We start from the raw sequence: 14,398 nt of genomic DNA on the forward strand, positions 1-14,398 counted from the left end.
CAGTGCCCACTCAATCAAGACCCAAAGAAGCATACTATTTCCTCTTGAACTGAAGTGACCCAGCAGATGAGGAAAGGATATTTAAAGAAGGGTTTTTTTAAGTGGAAAAACATTCTCTACTGGCCCTGAACCCAGCATTTAATGATCCATGCTCCAGGCAGGGAAATAGTTTTTAAGAAGTTTTCAGGCTAGTTTTCTTTGACATCATTGGGGTTTTATGTATTGAGTTCTTTATATAAGGTTTGGGAACGTAAAGGATTGTCCCTTCTGTTTGTATGAGGGCCAATATTAGTATTCTTCAGTTCTCTCAGTTAGAAACAATGGGTCAGTAATGACCTTCATAGCTCTGACTTTTTCCCCAAATCCAACCAAAACTAACCAGGAATGTGTTGGGCTTATGGACACTTGGGGTGATAGGACTTATATAAACTTTGACTTTGGAGATCGTGAGTTTTACTTCCTCATCTACAGTCAAGGAGATTCTTACCCATGGTCATGTTCAATGTTGGGGAAGGGATTTGAGCCCAGTTCTCTTCCTGCTTTCTGCTCCACATCTGCTGACTTGCTTGTTATACACTGCCTTCTCCAGACCTTGATTCCCCAAGAGACTTGACTGCTACTGAGGTTCAGTCGGAAACTGCCCTCCTCACCTGGCGACCTCCCCGGGCATCAATCACCGGTTACCTCCTGGTCTATGAATCTCTGGATGGTACAGTCAAGGTATCTGTAAATCACACGTTGCTGTGCAAAATGTCTACATAATTGCCAACATAGCAAAGAATTATCTGATGCTATTTCTCCACTCCACTCCAATGCAAGTGGGGACCCAGAAAAAAACTAGTAGAGACTGGATGTGGTACCAGACCTTGTGAGTCATGCTCTCTCGCCTCACTCATTCTAACCAGACCCAAGTTATCTGAGAGGCAGCCAAGATCAACAGCAGCATTTTATAAGATTTGACATTTTAGGTGTTGGGCTCAAGGTCTTTTGATGTTTCATTGAGAAAACACAAACAGCATCTTTGCCATATACAGTGTCACCCACATGACCTACTGTGATGTATCCCACCACATCCTTGCAATGTCACTTGTCAATACCAGCTACATCTATTGTTGATATTACCTATGTTCTCTCTCCCATGAACTTTTCTGTATCTCTAAGCTATCTTACTTATTCTATTCATACTTAGCTTTTTCCAGCATCTTATTTCTGTACTGTTTATCAGCTTTGCCTTACCTGAGAAATAGGTATCACTACTACTGTAGTCTTCAGCTATATTATGTTTTATTTCAAATTTCATTACTTTTGTTGCTGCAGTTTGATCTGGTATGATTTGGTCTGGTGTGGTTCGGTCTGGTGTGATTTGTTCTGGTCTTTCTTCTTCAAGCTAGAAAATTCTTCCCAGTGTCTCTTGGTCCTGGTTTACCCTTTCATCCTTGAGCCAAGAATGAAGAAACTGATTGGAAGTTGAGCTGCATATAAGAGTTTGTCAATGATGGGGTTTAAGGTAGAGATCAGATGTGTACCTGGTGATTTGTGGGATCACCCATAGAGGTTGAGTTTTTACTGTGTACAAGTTCCACTCAACCTTGCACTCCCAGTGTGCTACCTTGACCTCCTCGCCAGCTGATCCTGGTAGATGTGAATCCAGAGCCTCCACTCTAGTTCATGTGCTTTAGAGAGTGAGCCTCACCCTTGCATCTGTCCTGGGAGGGGATAGGGAGAATGGGGAATCTAACTATTTCTCATGCAAAGCTTCTAAGCTTATCAAACCTTTGTTGAGTCCCATCCCACACTGACCGCAAAGGCAGCCATGCTATTGTACACGTGCATCAGGAACTTGCTGGATACTTCAGAGTATGTTAGCCAGTCTCTGCCCACTCCAGTTAGTCCCAAGATCTCTCTGCTCTGGCCCTGTGGGAATCATTTGCTCTACTATCTACCTTCTGCCCAGCAAGGTTCCTTGGAACTACCTCTTTCTATCCCTTACCTCAAAGCCTTGCTGGAACTGGCATACAATGAATGATATCACAATATTAATTGAAGCTGGCCCTTTATCTTTATGTTGTCCCTGTTCATATATTTAATATACATGCAATGCCCTCTCAGACCCTTGAGGTCTTCTCTAGATCTGGGGTTCTAGGATCATGCTTCCCTGGATCATAATTCTATCATTTCAGGCTATGCTATTTGCTTAGAAGACTGAACACAGAAGTATAGAGCAGAATGAAGTTCTATCCTCAGGCAGTTCAGTTAGCCTGGCCTTGTACTTGAAAGTTGATCTCTTCCCAAGGACCAGATCTGAGATCCACACAAAGGTCATAGGGTTACTAGCATGAGGGACCACCTATGAATCATGGATAAAGTGTTAGGAGACCAGAAGGATGTGACACCACCCACTACCACCAAAAAATTATGGATTGGGAGCAAGAGTCTCTGCTTCTGTGAAATTCAATTCCCACATTGTGAAACATGAATAACATACTTCCCCAGTTCTAGGAAGTGAGAGAACCTTCCAGGGGCTTCTACACTGACATATTACTGACTAAATGCAACCAGCTATGCTGATAGGTTGTAGAGAGTAGAGTTGTGTTTGGGCTGCTAGGATGGAGGTTGGATTCCAGTCTCAGCCACCAAGCTCATCTGCTAATAAGAATTGGAACCTAGTGAAGAACAGACAAAGTAAATCTTCTACAAACTGATCTCAGTCACCAATCTAGGCAGCAACCCAGGGATCCTTCACAGGCATAGTGTGGGTCACACATCTGTCCTTCCTGAGTCAGCTCAAGCCTAAATCCTTCCCCATCTACTGGGCTATCATCATCATCATCTTCTGACTCAAAAGCTCCTAAGTGTGACTCCTACCTTCCTATGTATATGTGATAATCTTGTTAGTCTGGGCTAAGGCCCAGATGTCAGCCTTTTTTGAAGTTGTGATAAGGCGTGAGCCCTCTTTAGAAACTGCTGACCTAAATGATCTCAATGACTCTTGCCCCTTGTGCAAATAACCATCAGCTTAAGCTTCTTAAGCCTCAACAACTTAAGCCTATTCAAAACCCTTTCAGACCTCACCCATTCTTTGTTAGGATAAGCTCCAAACTGCACAGCAGCCCATTAAAGATGTTTTGTAATTCCTCTTTGCCCATTTCCATTAACCCCCATCTGAAACTAAGTGTAGTTGAAGCAAAGAATAGCTTCTATATTAACTTTCTCTACATTTCTGGTCCCAGAAACTCCTCCTATCTCTGTAATTCCATACATGCAAGTGGACTCTAGCATGTAAAAACCACTCTGGCAAGTGGGTTTTTTGTTGAGTTAATTTATGATTGCATGGGTCAGTTAAATAGGGCATCTCTACCACGAGACTATCTGGGACCAAACTGAATCTTTCTCCTGCCCACAGGAAGTCATTGTGGGACCGGATACCACCTCCTACAGCCTGGCAGACCTGAGTCCATCCACCCACTACACAGTGAGGATCCAAGCATTGAGTGGGTCCCTAAGGAGCAAGTTGATCCAAACCATCTTTACCACAAGTAAGGGGTCCATGGAGGGACATGGTCTTAAGGTCTGATCTTGTGGCAGTAAATCAACCTTCCACTTCCTCTTCAACTTCTATTTTACATTTTTCAAACAAAAATCTCTAAAAGTATCAATTCCCTACTAGGGCTTAGAAGCCTAGGGAATGTGATTTATGCAAGAGGTTGCAGGTATCCCGGTGAAAGGCACAGAGGGCTTATTGGAGCTCATCTAGATTCAGTCCTTATCTCCATTACTTACTGGATACAGCTCAGAAGTCATCGACACTCCATGCGCCTTAGATTTTTCATCTTTACAATGTGATTAAAATCCATCCCTTTTTCACAAGAACATTATGTGAGATGATGGGGTATTATATTTGAATTCCTAGCTCAGTGTGTTGCTCTCACACTGATGAGTTTAATATGTACTCCCTCTCCTTCAGTATGAAGGAGCACAGACTTAGAGAAACAGGAGCTGTTTGCCTTTAGGAACCTAGCCACTGCACAGCTGAGCTTCAGAATGTTCTGGAAGCACCCACCCCCTCCCTCTGCTCCCAGAGTCACTCTTTCTCTTCATCCTGCAGTTGGACTCCTGTACCCATTCCCCAGGGATTGTTCTCAAGCAATGTTGAATGGAGACACCACCTCTGGCCTCTACACCATCTATATAAATGGTGACAAGACTCAAGCTCTAGAAGTCTACTGTGATATGACCTCTGATGGAGGTGGATGGATCGTAAGTACCACAGTAGTTTCCAGAGCTCCTAGACAGGGGCTTGGGTGAGGGTAAATGGAGAATATTCTCCTCACTGTGAATGATAACACACTTGTGCATAAGATACTAGAAGATAGTCCCTGTCACATGGAAGCCCTTCATAATTGTCTATTTAAATAGAAAGCAAGGGCTGGAGATGTAGTTCAGTTAGTAGAATGCTTGCCTGGAATGCATAATGTTCTGAATTCAATCCCCAGCACTACATAAAACCAAGGATGGTTGGTAAATGTCTACTCCTACTCAGGGAGGTAGAGGCAGAAGGCTCAGGAGTTTAAGGCCATCCTGAAATATCAGTTTGAAGCCATTACTATTTGAGACCCTGACAGAATGAAAAAGAGAGAAGTGGGATAGGAAGATAGAAGAATGGTATCTCAGAGTTGTTTTGATTTGCATTTCCCTGATGGCTAAGGATGTTGAACACTTTCATATGTATCTCTTTCAGCCATTTTAGATTCCTCTATTGAGAATTGTCTATTTAGTTCTATACCCCAATTTTTAATTGGATTGTTTGGTGTTTTGGAGACCAGCTTCTTGAGTTCTTTGTATATTTTGGAGATCAGCCCTCTTTCAGATGTGGGGTTGGTGAATATCTTTTCCCAGTCTGTGGGCTGCCGTTTTGTCTTGCTGACTTTCCTTTGCCTTACAGAAGCTTCTCAGTTTCAGGAGGTCCCATTTATCAATTGTTGACCTCAGTGTCTATGCTACTGGTGTAATGTTCAGGAAGCACTCTCCTGTACCAATTAATTCAAGGGTATTTCCCACTTTGTCTTCTAATAGCTTCAGTGTAGCTGGATTTATGTTGAGATCTTTGATCCATTTTGACTTAAGTTTTGTGCAAGGCAATAGGCTTGGGTCTAACATCAGTCTTCTACATGTCTGCAACCAGTTATGCCAGCACCATTTGTTGAAGATGTTCTCTTTGTTCCATTGTATAAATTTGGATTGTTTATCAAAAATCAGGTGTTTATAGGTGTGTGGGTTAATATCAGGGTTTTCAACTCTATTCCATTGGTCTACCTTTCTATTTTTGTGCCAATACCAAGCTGTTTTCAGGACTATAGCTCTGTAATAGAGCTTGAAGGTTAGGGTTCAATGACCTACAGGGATGGTGATGCCTCCAGAAGTTCCTTTATTGTACAGGGATGTTTTGGCTATCCTGGGTCTTTTGTTTCTCCATATAAAGTTGAGAATTTTTCTTTCAAGGTCTGTGAAGAATCATGTTGAGATTTTGATGGGGATTACATTGAATCTGTAGATTGCTTTTGGGTGTGGACTTTGGGAGCCCATTCCATATAGAGGAATACTCCCTAAGCCAAGATACATGGGGGTGGGCCTAGGCCCTATCCCAAAGGATACAATAGACACTGATGACACTCTATGGAAGGCCTCAACATCCAGGGGGAGAAGAAAGGATATGTGATAGATAGGGTTTTAGTTGGGGGAGTGGTAGGGGAGGACAGGTGGGAGAAGGGAACTGGGATTGTCATGTAAAACAATCCTGTTTCTAATTCAAATTTTTAAAAGTTGGAAAAAAGAAAGATAGAAGAATGAAGAGTGGGGCAAGAATTTGGAGTTTAAGAAAGTAGCATAGGAAATAATTGTTTTATAATTTATTTATTTTGTCCCTTCTCAAACAACTGTGATATGAGTGACACTAACAATCAAAACTACTAGTTATATTAACCAGCACTGGCTGAGTAGTTACTCTCTAGCAACCATGTGTTAAGAATTTCAGGATTTATTTCAATCCCATGACCATAGTGGCTGTATAGGGCATATTCTTGTATTAATAAATGTTGTTGGTAGGTCATTGATCCCTAACCTTTCTTTCACTGTCAACATCAGTGTGATATATCATGAACACCGATGAAAGGTGATGATATATCACTGTCACCAGAGCTGAGTAGTATTTTGAGTCCCTAGTTTTCAGAACACCTAAACTCTGGGCAGGTAGGGGATGGCATGACATGATGAAGTCACACAGCAAATAAACAATGAACAGAGCTGGGGATGGGTGCTCTTCCTATACTCTGGTGTCTCTCCTTCCGGAAAGACATCTTCTCCTCCCTTCTATCATTTAAGTGTACTCATACATTATGTTGTAGGTTTTCCTGAGACGCAAAAATGGACGTGAGGACTTCTATAGAAACTGGAAGGCCTATGCTGCTGGTTTTGGGGACCGCAGAGAAGAATTCTGGCTTGGTAATGGAGCCCTGAAAGTTTGTGTTAGATATGCCTATTTCTGTCTTCCTGGCCATTTGTAGTGATAAATGGGGAAAGAAAATGATTAGAATGAAAAAAGTTTTATGGGAGACACAGAATGTTGGGATAATTAAATGTTCCAGGTCATAGAAACAAAAGTGTTATCAAGCCAGACCTTGTAGATTAACCTAGCATTAAGTCATATACTAAACTAGTTATGAAACCAACATCATTACTACCATAGACTACTTCCCTCTTGAGCCCCAGACACTCAGATGGGACTCATGGTCATAATCTCTCACCCAGAACAGCCCTGCTAAGAGCAGAATTCCCATCTTGCTTATGAGGAAACAGACCCTCAAAGAGGTTGTATGGTTTATCTATGGTAATTTATCAATATCAGATATACACTGTAATTAAAATTTTCCAAGTCTGTATCATAGTGCCCTCATCCATCATGGACACTTTCCAGCAAGCTATATACACAGAACATTGTTCTCTGCACCATTGTCTGACTGAGCATGAGACTTCCCATACCAGTGCTATCCATTGCTTCACACCAGTTAGGAATTTTAAAGTGTATAAGTCATGTCCCTGGGCTTATCACCTTTGATCTTCACAGTACAATAAGAAGTTGATAAGCAAAGGTGTTGAACTGTTTTCTTCTGAGGTTCAGAAATATGACAATTGGGGGGGGACCTGGCATCTTACCAGCAAACAGAGGTTTCAACCCCAAGACTGTGTGACATGTCCCACTCTTGAGTGTTCCCCTGCTACCTTGATCACCTGTGTTTCTTTACCAGCCCTTGTCTGTCATCCACAGGACTGGATAACCTGAGCAAAATCACAGCCCAAGGGCAGTATGAGCTCCGGGTGGACCTACAAGACCATGGGGAATCAGCCTTTGCTGTGTATGATAGGTTCAGTGTGGGAGATGCCAAGAGTCGCTACAAGCTGAAAGTAGAAGGATACAGTGGAACAGCAGGTATGGGGCAGCTACACTGTGAGGCTCTGAAGTCATGGGAGATTTCCTATGTAATCCTTCATCCACCATTCCTTCATGTCTTCCCTTCCTGACCCAACTTTTGGGCCAACATTTGCAACATCTACTCTGAGATGTAGAGTAGATCAGGAATCATGTCAAGTATGATTGCATTATAATGGCTCATTTATTTTTAAAAATGTGTTTCATGTTCTTTTGAAGTTAGTAGTTGCAGAGTGATGGGAAATGTACATTCAAAGGCCTCCATCTTCACCGGAGCCTTCTCAGTGCTTCTGTGTGATAGGCATGTGATGTCTCTGAGGATCTGCTAATGTGCAAATTCTGACATAACCAGATGTCAGGGGGCATGGTGGAGATAGTGTTTCTTGTCAGTTCCCTGGTGATGCCCACAGTCCTGCCTAGACTCTTGACTGTCAAGTAAACTTTTGTTCTTCACCAAAATCATAACCCTAGTTTTGAAAATGTCTTTGACTTGAGGTAGCCTTTTTGGAGCTTTCTGGTTCCACTTTAGAGCAGCAACAAATAAGGAAGCGATTCTTAGCAAAGCTATGAGGTGGTACTCTCCTTTGCAGGCATTTTCAACTCAGCTGCCACATCCCCCAACACATTGTACGTTCACTGATGTCTTTTAGGGAAATGATATAAAGACGAGGAAAATGACATGGAAAAACTCAGGGATTTGCCCAAGATGCAATAGCTCACGGGAGTGTGTGTGTGTGTGTGTGTGTGTGTGTGTGTGTGTGTGTAGAGCAGTTGAAACAAGGAAGGGCTAGGTCAAAGATGCAGACCACCTCATGTAAGCCCCAGCCTCTTTGGGTGGTCTTATTTTACACTTATGAAAACAGGAGACAGATTTGCTACCCCTCTGAGAGTCTTCTAAAATAGGGAAAAGGCTTCACCTTTAACTAATGGGTGCCAAAGCCAGGCTGGAGTGGAAAAAGGACACAAAGCTCCTTTGAGAAGCAATTTTTTAGGAAGGAAGAGAAATAGCCAGGAGTGGAAATTATTTTAGTGCTTACATGCTTCAAAAAAATCTAACTCTTTATTGCCTGACAATAAATACCTCCTTGGTTGAGATCGCTTCAGGAAGGAAGGATCTTATTACATGGCCAGAATATCTGCCAACCAACAAAAGTGTGGCCTATGTCTACTCTTTATATCTCTGATGAAGGAGAACACCCACTTTCCCTTCACCCAGAGTATCGTCTTCAGGTTGTAGCTTCCTACATGCTTTGGTGGTAGTACCTCTCAGGAATATTCATCAATATCTGCCTGCTTTCTGTATGTTTTGGGAGGTGTAGGGAGACACTGTAGCCCCACCTCCTAGTAGCCCTGACAGGTGTGTTGGGACATGCCCCTAAGAGCGTGGTCAGGGGAGGTCTAAGGTGACTCGGGAACGATTCTTAAGGGACCCGGCACACGTGAATAGCCCCTTCTTTCTGGCCCCTCTCTCTGGCCTAGCTGCCTTACTGCCCCTGGCACGCTCTGGCTTGCGTTTGGGCTGGTGTTTATCTGAATAAAGAAATCTTAGCCTTAGGGACTATGGATCATCTTTGAGCACACTCGGCACTCAATAATCATCAGGGCGGCATCGCATCATTAGTTATAAAGACTCCTGAGGTCCTTTGACAGCTTGAGCCAGGATCTCAGCATCGAATACCTGGATGTCTTAGGATGTCTGCTCATGGTTCTGTGGCTTAGGAGTAAGGTGGACCCAGACAATATTCCCAAATAGCACTATATGTAAATGAGGTTTTTGTATAAGAATCAGATAAAAAAAACACCCTGGTAAACACTTTTATAAAATGATTATGTGATATCCAGACTATCTTACAATATGTAGAGACTAAATGTCTTAATTATGACTATAACCAGATATCTTTGTATATGAGGGACAAGCCCACTATCACTATTTCTTTTTTCTTCTCACTATGTAGCCCATGCTGGCTTAAACATGTGTACCGCTTGCCTTAACCCACTCCACCCTCATGCTGGGATTACAGATGTTCACCACCATGCCTGACTCACACATTATTACCAAATGCAAATACATCAGCTCATCCCCATCCATTTTTATGCAAAGAAAGTAGAAAGAAATCACAAACAACAACCCTTGCATGCCTGTCTCCTGTCCAGAAACATTTTCACAGGCAATGTTAGAACAGCGCTGTAAGGCAGACAGAATCCATGGGACAGCCACATTTTATAGATGAGAAAACTGAAGCTTAGAAGCACACTTGGCTTATATGTTGCACCAGTTAGAAAGCCAAAGATATGGGATTTGAATGGAATCCTCCAGAGCCATCTGCAGCCTTCTTTCTTACCATGTAACAATGCTTTTTGTCAGAGATAAGTGACGAGATAACATTCATGTCCCATGCTTCAATCCTCATCCTGTGTCTGAGGTTCAGTGCCAGCATATCCTTGTATTTTTCAGTTGTCATCTTTGGTTCTGCCCTTGACAACCTTAGGGATACTTCAGCCATGATTATTGGGGCATCTTTATTCTTTCTTCTCTTTCTCTCTTTTACTCTCAATCAGGTGACTCCATGAACTACCACAATGGCAGATCCTTCTCCACCTATGACAAGGACACAGACTCAGCCATCACCAACTGTGCTCTGTCCTACAAAGGAGCTTTCTGGTATAAGAACTGCCATCGTGTCAACCTAATGGGCAGATATGGGGACAATAACCACAGTCAGGTAAGTAGTCTGTGACGGCCCACAGACAACAAGGCTGGGGAAACAAGATGCGTGTGGGTGAGCAAAGGACACTTCAGTTAGAAAATGTGCTGTCTTTCAACACAGTGAGAAATCTCAGTGACATGTCAGATCAGCTGAGGTAAAAAACTGCACATATTAACTCTTGAAGAACCCATGGGGAAATAGCCTCTGTCTGAATAGGTCACAAGTTTAGAAATTCCCTCTCAGATAAAATTACTGTCAGCTGATGAAAGTGAACACTATTCCAGGGAAGCAGAAGTGATGTAGACCTCAGCAGAGCTCAGGCCCACAAGCATCTCCATAGTTCCAAGAAAAACCTGGGATGAAGCCATGAGCTTCAAATCCACTTTGTTTTACAAAGGTACCCACACCCTGTGACAGATGACTCTCCTGAACTTGGAAGCACGCCTAAACCTCTACATGCCTAAGCCCCCTGATTTTTCCCTGAACCCTCTACAATTCTAGTACAACTCCTACCATCACAGACCTATGAGCTCTTTAGAAGCAAGTGAAGGAATCAAACTCAGAAGCCCACCTTGCTGAGCGCTGTATGCACCAGCAGGAGCCCAAAAGTGTGCAATGGCAAGTGGAGCCAGATAATCTTGCCCCTTCTGAAACACTCATCTCCTCTCCAGGGAGAAGGGACAAGTATAGGCTCCAGGTCACATCTGCTTAACCCTAACCAAGTCTGTTCATCAAGATCCCAGCAGCTTTATAAAACTATGATGGCCCAGGTTATATGTTACAATCAAGGTGGAGTGAAGCATAGCAGCCTCCTTAATGTTTGTGGTTTTGTTGCTCTTGATTTGCTAGTGAAGCATTTTGGGGTATTCTCCACAGATAATTCTTGACATACAGCCGGTACTAGGGGTTGCTAGATTTTATTATTAGTTTTGTAAATGTGTTTATGACTTAGGCAGTTGGATACTAGAAAATTATCCCCATCAGCTTAAATGTAGATCTTACCTTGACATAATATCAAACACTTTTCAAGCTCTCTCTCTCCTTCTATATGTCCTGTACTTATAGTCTTCACCCTATGAGAGAATCAGGGAGTGGCTTTTCATGTCTGTTACAGAGGAAGCAAGAATGGAAGAATACCTCTTTACATCAATCTTTGGCTCTATCCATCTCATTGCCTAGTCCCCTAATACCAGTGTGACACAGAATGCTAGGTAAACAAAACAAGAAACTTCAAGTCACAAAGGAACACATTATTTTTTCTCCTTCCACCCAATTTTCAAAGCAAAGGTGGCATCAGAGGTCACAAAGAACTCATATGAGCTCAGACCTGTGGCTCTGCTCAGACTACCATGTGGCTTCTGTGAGGTCTCTTTCCCTTCATATTCCACATTTATACAAGGATTCTTGGCTTCTAGCCAGCCTTGAACTTGTGTGAGAGGAAAAAGAAGGCCAGCAGGTGGAACAAGCTGTCAGTCTACAGGACCCTACTGAACTAAGTGGTTACAAGGACATTAATGCATGAAATGAACCAGTCATTCTCAGATCCCACCCCCCCTTCAGCCCTTCAGGCTCAGAATAGATGGCCTTCTACCACCAAATGCCAAAAATTAGGATCAAACTTAAAAAATAACCTTTTCGTAATTTCTCTTGTCTCACTAGCCATTACTTTGTCTATGGACATGTTCCTTGTAGCTCTACTCATTTTGCAGGGGGAAAGGTAGGTGGCAATGGGTGGTGGCCTCCAGAAATACAGCCTGAAGCTGTGGTGACCTAACCTGGAATGTTGGCTACATGATCCCTAGAGCAGACTCAACCATCTCTAGACCCAGTGAAAGAGCCACAGGTGAAACCAGGAAGCCTGGGCACAAATATTGTCTTATACAAAAACCTTTGGCAACATCTCAAAGATATATGTATTTCCTTGAGGTGAGGTCCATAAAGCTTATTCTACAAAGTCCCCAGCACTGGGACAGTACATCTACAAGCTCATTTAACCTGCAAGGATTTCAAGGTGGACAGTGCTGTACCTCAAGGAAGACAAATTACATGTGCTAAAATTGAGGCCCACAGGCCTTGATCACCTGTCCAAGACCCGTTGTCTCTCACACAAGTGACTATTCATATGTGTGAAAGTCAACTCCAAATGATTCTAACTATGGGTAAAGAGTTAGTTTAGATTCAGTTTGCCCTTTTGAAAGTTTTCACAACACAGACCAGCAAAGACAGAGTCAAGAGGCAGCAGCCTGTGAAATGCAGAGTAGTTATAAGTTCAAACAGAACGCTTTTTGTTTGGATAACTAAATGGTGATAATCCACAGACAGGTTTCCAAATGGAAACTAACCCAGAGGGCTCTTATTTTTTGCAGGGCGTTAACTGGTTCCATTGGAAGGGCCATGAGTACTCAATCCAGTTTGCTGAGATGAAACTGAGACCCAGCAACTTCCGAAATCTTGAAGGCAGGCGGAAGCGAGCATAAATTCCAGGAACAACTGGGTGAGAGAGGAATGAGGCCCAGAGAAAGGAAAGAATTTTTACCAAAGCATCAACACAACCAGTCCAACAGTCAAGCTATCCCCGGGCATCTGGTGGGTGTCTCGTCGGACCATGGATCACTGAGGCCCTCTGCAGTTACTTTTTTTGCACCAAAGACAACAGTCTGCAACCAGTTTCTGCTTTCTTGTTTGGTTGAGCAAAGTCTTCCAGTGACAGCAACACAGTGATATTTTTTACTTCTCTTGGGTGATTTTGGGAATGGGAGAGGGGTAGGCTGGCTATACAGTGGATGTAGTCATTTTTAGAGCCAGCCATGTTTTACACAATGCTGTATAATTAACTGTCATTGTTTGGGGTAGCAAAGACGAAAACATGTGTCATTGAACGTTACCCCTTGCCCCCTGTTGTTTTGTACATTTCATACAACTGAAGCCAGAAAAGTTATACTGTTTAAATTTCAAGGACATTAATATTATTAATATAATAATGGTGATGGTGATGATAAAATTGAGAACTTTTTAAGAGATGCTCCCTTCCCAAATGCATCTGGACAGTACCTGATTGTATTTTTTTTTAATAAAAGCACAAGTACTTTCGAGTTTTGTCTGTTATTTTGTTTTTTGTTGTCAAGTCTGAATTTCACCAGTGTATCAGAACAAAGGGAGGAATGTTGGCAAGGGAAGGAAAGGAGGCCAGTGTTCAGCTGCCAGCGAAGTGGAGAGAGGAGACAAGAGGCACAGAGGGAGGTAAACAAAAATTTCACAAGATTGAAAGAACTTACACATCAAGATCTAGCTTGATGCTTGGAGTTTGGATGATTTGCATATTCTTTGCACATTATGATTTGTGTTTTGAAGACACTGTGATATCCATTATCTAATGCATCCTACAAACTCTATGGTAAGGAAAGAATTAATAACACAGGCACACTTCCCAAAGTCTACCATTCCGAGGTCCCCTAACTTCTCTGAGCCTCAACTTCCTATCTGTAAATGATATGTCCACAGTTTGTAGTATTTCCATGAGGAATAAACTATGCAGCCATGCAAGGACTCTAGAGTGGTGTTTGATATATATATATATATATATATATATATATATATATATATATGCCATACGTGTGGGCTATCTTTACTATGAGTTTCTCTGGAATGACTCAGGCTTGGCTACAGCTGCTTACCCTATTAGTAAGGAGAACTCTGTTTAAACCCATGCCTTTGACCCCAATGTGTCTGCTCCCTCCCTGGTCCCTGACAAAAATCTTTTCTTCTTGGTCCTTGGTATGCCACGACAACAGAGTTCTAGTTATAAATTAAAAGAATAAATGGCATTCAACTGTCCGGTGTTTCAGGCACTCTTGAATTCTTAAATCTAGAAAAGATGCCTGAAGTCTCTCCTACTCCCCCTACACCAAAGAACCTAAAAGGAAGAGAGCTCCAAACTCAGCCCAGACACTTACTAGTGCCGTTCACTCCCCACCCTGCACTCCCCACCCAGCCCAGCAGGCTGGTGCCTGTTCAGCAATGCAGTGAGTCAGGATCATGGGCAGCAGCAGCACTTCCCTTCAAACCAGGGCAATTCACAGAGCAATTCCTAGGTCATCGTCTTAGAGATGCTTGGCAAATTGACTTATTTAATGGAAGTGTTAGGGCTGCTGGGCCTCGTTCAAATGGAATGTGGTGGTTCAGAAGCCAGGATGAAAGGAATTCATGG

General features: G+C 42.6%; 1 protein-coding gene across 2 annotated transcripts in view; it reads left to right on the forward strand.

The window, feature by feature from the left end:
- Positions 1-13,236, forward strand: part of Tnc (tenascin C) — a 63,868-nt gene extending 50,632 nt beyond the window's left edge. For both annotated transcript variants that reach the window (XM_035439844.1, XM_035439845.1), the window contains 7 exons: positions 590-720; positions 3,404-3,536; positions 4,106-4,257; positions 6,402-6,498; positions 7,322-7,483; positions 10,043-10,206; positions 12,558-13,236. In XM_035439844.1, coding sequence (XP_035295735.1) covers positions 590-720; positions 3,404-3,536; positions 4,106-4,257; positions 6,402-6,498; positions 7,322-7,483; positions 10,043-10,206; positions 12,558-12,668 — 950 coding nt within the window. In that variant the 3' untranslated portion in view covers positions 12,669-13,236. The remainder of the gene's footprint in view (positions 1-589; positions 721-3,403; positions 3,537-4,105; positions 4,258-6,401; positions 6,499-7,321; positions 7,484-10,042; positions 10,207-12,557) is intronic.
- Positions 13,237-14,398: the final 1,162 nt, after the last annotated feature.

This window comes from Cricetulus griseus, chromosome 2 (genome assembly GCF_003668045.3).
Source record: "Cricetulus griseus strain 17A/GY chromosome 2, alternate assembly CriGri-PICRH-1.0, whole genome shotgun sequence".
NCBI lineage: Eukaryota > Metazoa > Chordata > Mammalia > Rodentia > Cricetidae > Cricetulus > Cricetulus griseus.